This window comes from Gavialis gangeticus, unplaced genomic scaffold (genome assembly GCF_001723915.1).
Source record: "Gavialis gangeticus isolate Ggan-Ray unplaced genomic scaffold, GavGan_comp1, whole genome shotgun sequence".
Taxonomy (NCBI): Eukaryota; Metazoa; Chordata; order Crocodylia; family Gavialidae; genus Gavialis; species Gavialis gangeticus.
The window spans coordinates 81,335,433-81,341,383 of record NW_017728993.1 but is presented as its reverse complement, the minus strand read 5'-3'; the positions used below and the strand labels follow the sequence as shown (position 1 = coordinate 81,341,383).

The 5,951-nt window shown below is 39.0% G+C and overlaps 1 protein-coding gene across 2 annotated transcripts in view; it reads left to right on the top strand.

The window, feature by feature from the left end:
• The window catches only part of FAM102B (family with sequence similarity 102 member B), a 68,826-nt gene that overhangs the window by 55,035 nt on the left and 7,840 nt on the right, over positions 1-5,951 (top strand). For both annotated transcript variants that reach the window (XR_002094771.1, XM_019502079.1), the window contains exon 6: positions 5,059-5,165. Coding sequence is in view for 1 of the 2 variants with exons in the window: in XM_019502079.1 (XP_019357624.1) it covers positions 5,059-5,165 (107 nt within the window). In the remaining variant the exon portion in view is untranslated. The remainder of the gene's footprint in view (positions 1-5,058; positions 5,166-5,951) is intronic.

The window sequence follows — 5,951 nt, the reverse complement described above, 5'->3', positions numbered from 1 at the left end:
GCTCAGGTCCCTTCTGACCCTAGAAACTATGAAACTACTTGTCATAAATCTTAAAACAGTAAAAACAAGAAGTAATAGCCAACTCTGGGTCTGCAGTTTAAAGACATGGCATTTGGGCCAGGTCAACTGCTGACAATAAAGGTGACCTGGGGATTGTTAATAGTCTTTCTAAATTTTATGCTGAGTACCTTACCTTTTATTTATTATCCTTTGACTTGGTCTGCTGCTGTTCTATCCCATGGCATTTGTTGCACATTTCACTTAGAAATGTTGATGACATGAAGACCACTTAAGCTGTTAATACAGAGTGTACATGCACACCTAGAACTTGAGGCCCATCAGCTCCTGTTTTTAATGTGTTTTGTTTTTTTTTAAACTTTAAAACAAACAAAACCTTATGCTGCCAATTTTAAGCTTAACCACTGTTTTAAAGTCAAGCTATTAATCCAAGATAGTGTACGTGGCATATTTTATGGGAAAGGTGGAAGAACAGGAGTGTTGATGAATTCTTAACTAAACCTGTTCCAGGACAGATTGTTAACATTCTTACAGAACATCAGCTTAAATTACTCTGTGTCAGTGGTCGGTAACTTTTTCAGAGCCACGGGTCATAACAACCCAGCTTAAGTCCAAGGCAGGCTGGCATTCCAGTGCAGCTCCTTGCTGCTTGGCCCTGGCACAGGCATGGCTGAAGCCCTCTGGCTCTGCAGTGTGGATCTGTAGGCTCTGCAGGGCGGATCTGGCTGTAATGTTGCCAACCACAGCTATTTGTAGTTCTTCAATTTATAATCCTGGCTACTTACTATTCAGCTAGTTCTCTCAACCAGTGGTCTGAGGCCATAAATAAAAAACCTCGGGTGATGCTGAAAACTAAGAAGTAATCCATAGATAAGATAGGATTTTCAGATTGCTTTTCTTAATTTGGCTGTCTGTGCCTTCTCTTAAGGAGTGTAACTTGTGTTTTTTCTATTTTCTGAAAGTTTCTGAAGCCAAGGTCAGTCCATTGTGAATGACTCATAGTAGTGCATCATTTTGAACTAAACACTGCAGTGGTTCTGTCTTCAGTTAATCCTTACTAGTTAAAGTGCCATATGTATTTATTTTTCAGTGTTTACTGTTTTATCAAATAAAGGATTAAATTTTGATGAATCAACAATCCCTTTCCAAGGATGGTGACCAATTCTTATTGGTTTACTTCTTGTATAGCATAATATTGCTGTGTTGCAATGTAATCTTTGTTAGACTAAAAAAAATACTACTATATAAAAGAAACAAGTGTAGCCCAGTAGTTAAGAAATGGAGTGAGCTAAAAGGACTTTTTAGGCCATCTTTTTACGTTGGGTTCTAGGTGGATTTTTCGGGTAACTTAGACTCTGGGGGAGGGGGAAAGCGTCTAAGTTATGACAACCAGAATCTTTGCAACATTAGCTGTATAGCTATACCAATTACAGTGGGGCTTGTGTAGAGGTCTTATAGTATAACCTTCAGTTTGTGTATTGAGACAATTCTGCAGAGACAAAAAGCAGGGCTACAGGAATCTTTGTTCAATCCTGATCCTCTTTAAACCTTTACAGTAGCGTGACTAGGGTGGGGCAAGCAGGGCACCAGCCCTGGGTACTGACTTAAAGGGGGTACCAGTATGCCCTGCCACTCCAACCCTTCTGGGAGGCTTTACTGTAGGAGGCACAGCCCTGCCCCTGGGGTTGGGTGGGGAGGAGAGATGAACAGGGCACCAGGAGCAGCCCCCAAAGAGCCTATACACAGCCTGTCCTTCAGGAGCAGTCTGAGCCTGTACTGCTATGGCAGCAGCACTAGCAGCTACCACTCTGGTGAGGAGAGTCCTGTCAAGTAAGACTCCTCATTCTCCCACCCCCAGGGGTTTGCATAATTCTCCCATCTGCCTCAGGCTCTGAAAGATCCCCTCCCCTAGGTGTTGAAAGAGTTTGCCGTGCCTATGGCTTACATGAAGGGGCAGAGTATGCATGGACAGGAGGAAGAATCTTATCTTACCTAGTACTTACTGAACACAGGCAGTAAGTCTGTCATCTCAGTGTGTTTAATGGGACAGATTTTACTTGAGAGCCTAAATTACTTCACACTCTTAAATTTACTTTTTTTTGAGTCGGAGCAACTGGCATGTATCTGCATACCTCATGGTACTGAATGATTCAGTATTGCTTGCTAAAAGGTTACTAAACACTATCCTTTTGCTTGTCAGTAAAAGGAAATGTTCCTTTTATATGTGTGCCTTTTATAAAATGCCAGAGTCAATCTTTAAATCTAATTATTTGGATTAAAAATTAATCTGACATTTATGGTGAAGTCATCTCTACCTGCAAATTTGTTTTTTGTGTCCTAAAGGTACTGGTTGAAGACAATTGTGCAGTCTATTTGACTTTGTTATAATTTGTTAGAAGCTTGCAGAATTTTTTTTACTTGGTTTTAAACCTTAGACTTTTTCACAGTGGGTTAACAATCAGTTTTGATGTTTTCTTCCAAACCAATGAAGTAATCATTTTCTGGAATATTAAACTTTCAGCATAAGCAGAGCAAATATTTTAGCTAATCCAGATGGTTTTGAGATTTATTTTTTCCCTCAGCCCACTTTCTAATCAGATGAAAATGAGCTACATATTGTATGAGTACATCTAAAAATCTGCAGAGCTCAGTATTTGATCTTGGGAGAGGCTTTTTTCCCATTTTTTTTGTAAGTGTATTAGGCATTTAAGTGCTTTTACATTTTACCCCTAATTATTAGTCTTTATGTAGGCAATGTAAAGCTAAACTTTCAAAGTCTATCTTACAAGGTGTGTGTATGACAGGAGGATAATTCAAAAACCATGATGGGAGGGAAATGTTGCATCAAGGGACTATCTCTTTGAAGCTGTTACCAGTGTAGGAGTCTAACCAGGGATTGATAAACTTAAATCAGATGATGGGGAATGTGTGCTCCTGGTTTTCATAGATTTCGTAGACATTTGGGCTGGAAGGGACCCTGGAGGATCATCAAGTCCAGCCCCCTGCCCCAGGGTCAGGAAGCAGCAGGAATCATAGGATCCCGGCAAGATAAGCATCCAAATGTGTCCTGAAGGCGTTCAAAGTGGGTGCTTGAACCATTTCTGGCGGCAGTCTATTTCAAACCTTGGGGGCTCAGACAGTGAAGAAGTTCTTCCTTGTGTCCAGCCTGAATCAGTCACAGCAGAGTTTGTGACCGTTCAATCTTGTCATCCCTTGGTGTTCTGGAGAACAGACGTTCCCCCAGATCCTGATGAGCACCCCGATAAACTTATAGGTGGCCACCAGATCACCCCTGAGCCTGCACTTTTCCAGGCTGAAAAGTCCCATGGCTCTCAGCCTCTCATCATAAGGTCTGTTTTCCTGACCTCTAATCATGCGCGTGGCTCTTCTCTGGACTCTCTTTTGGCAACCCTCACTGTAAAGAACTTTCTCGTGATGTCCCATCTGAATTTTCTCTCCAAGTTTGTGGCCATTATTTCTAGTTACAGCAACAGGCACCCTAATAAACATTGTATCCTCTATTTTGTGCTGGCCCCCACAATGAGTTTTTAGGTGGCCACGAGATCACCTCTCAGCCTCCTCTTGCAGAGGCTGAAGAGGTTCAGGTCTCCCAATTGGTCCACATAGGGTTTTTTCTGTAGGCCTTTAACCAGAAAGGTGGCCCTCCTCTGAACCCTCTCCAGGCCATCCACATCCCTCCTGAAGTGCAGTGCCCAAAACTGGACACAGTACTTCAGCTGCGGCCTGACCTTTTTGAGGAGGTTGTTTTGACCATATGCTAAATAAGAGAGAGCTCATTTTATCTCCCAAACTTTTAGTTTAAAATGTATAATATTAAACTGTAAATATCAAAGTGGACTTGGTTATTTAAGAATACAAATACTTAAAAATGAAATTAAAATATAGATATATTATTTAAAATTTTATTTATTTATTTATTTATTTTAAACTTAGTAATGCTACTACCATAAAACAGTTGGTTAGAAACCTAGTCACAGAATTGAACTTTGTAGCAGACACTTTCTGAACTTTATTGCATTCAGCACATTGCTTCCTAAAATGCAACTTAAAGCTGACATGCTGATTTTAAATATTTGATATGTGGTAGCTCAGTAATTGAACTCTTTGTTGATTGTCTCTGTTTTATATCCATTACTGTAACCTAACCTGTTGCTTAGTTATATGTTTAACCTAAAAACCAGAGAGGAGGGGTAAGATTTAATAGTATCCTAATGTGCTACAGTACTTAAAGATTTAAAGTTATACCTATAAACAGATAGGCACATGCCTTCAGTGTCAACAGAGCCTTCATATGCTGATAGGTCCACTGGAGTAATGACTAAATTGTTACTTATGAAGGCTGTGAAAAGCATTACCAACTGGAACTATATTAAACAACTCAATTTTGCTGTTGTTTGAGTAATCAGTGGTGATATAGAAGAAAGTACTGTGATCCTAAATGGCATGTGTTCAACATGGTTTTTTCTAAATAAAACAAATTAATAGTTAATTTGAATGAGTATATTTTAAATCAGAAGGTCACTTCAGCTTTCTGTCTTTCACTGGTGTAATATATTCACTGCAGAAGCTAACTGTTGTGAAAGCCTTCTTGGGTATTTTACATATGGTTCAATACATGGCAAAAACACTCTTCGTACAGTAAAAAAAAAAATCCTTGAGCTCTGAAGTACTAAAACTATTAACCAAAAAAGAAAGAAAACTACCAGTCAGTTACATTTATATAAGAGTCTGTCACAAAAAGGAACAGAACATTTGTACCTTTCCAGGGACCCTCGAAGTCTATCAGCCTTTGCTAGAAGGCTCAGCAAATGAATGGACCTGGTAGGATGGACATGGAGGTTGATCAGCTTGAGCTGTTGCAGGCGTGGTGAAGTTCTAAAGACAGTAGATACTGCAAGTTTGCTGAATCCCAGTGAAGTACCATGAAGTGCATATGCATACAGACTATCCATGCTGATTCATCCAAAATGAGAGAAGTACAGAGTAAACAAATCCTTTTTTGTATGCATTTACTTGCAGGCCTCCTTCCACAGCAATGTCTGTAGCAATTGCTGGAGAATCAGAATCCTTGCACGAAGACAGGAAAGGTGGAGAGAATTTGAAAGTACATCATCTAGGTGTATCAGGTATGAAATGATGCTAGCGGCTTTTCTCATTTCTTTAAGACTTGAATAAGTAGCAGCAAATACATTTGCAATGTATTTTGCATAGTGAATCACTGACAGATGACTTTTTTTCCTTCCCAATTGTTGCGAAATACAGTGATTGCATTGTGTTAACAATTGTTCATCTGTAGTGGTGTAGTTGAGAGTATTATTTCTGAGTTAGAGGGAGGAAAAGATTTAATGTAGCAAATGTCTCAAAAGATCCTAGTGTTTTAAAGATTTAGATCTGCTTTTCAGCACATTGTAGTGGAGTTACTCTGGATTTGTATTCAGTAGAAGTGGTTGTGAACTCTGGCCCTTACCATTCTAAATTCTTCATGCTTTTGTGGATATGTTGGACCCTTAATGTTTCAGAAACTTGCTATAATCTTATTCAATGCATTACAAGTAAACTGTGTTTAATTAAGTCTTTATGATTTGCTTAATTCACATAGCGCTTAACTTGAGTGCTAAAATAATTCTCTTAGTTCTAAAAATGATTTAATTGTCAGGTGAAACTATCTTTTTTTACAGACTTCTATCATTAACACAGTTAAGGACAAGGAAGAAAAATATTCTGTCAACTGAAACTAGTATAGCCAACTTCAAGAAACTTCCAATCTAGAAACCAGCTATCATATCCAGGTTAACAGTGCTCAGGACACAAGCAGCTGGACCTTGCCTTGTATGTCATCTTTAAAACTCCACTTGAGTTTATTCTTGATCATCTTGGGAATGAGTTAATTACTGATTTTTTTTTTTTTTTTT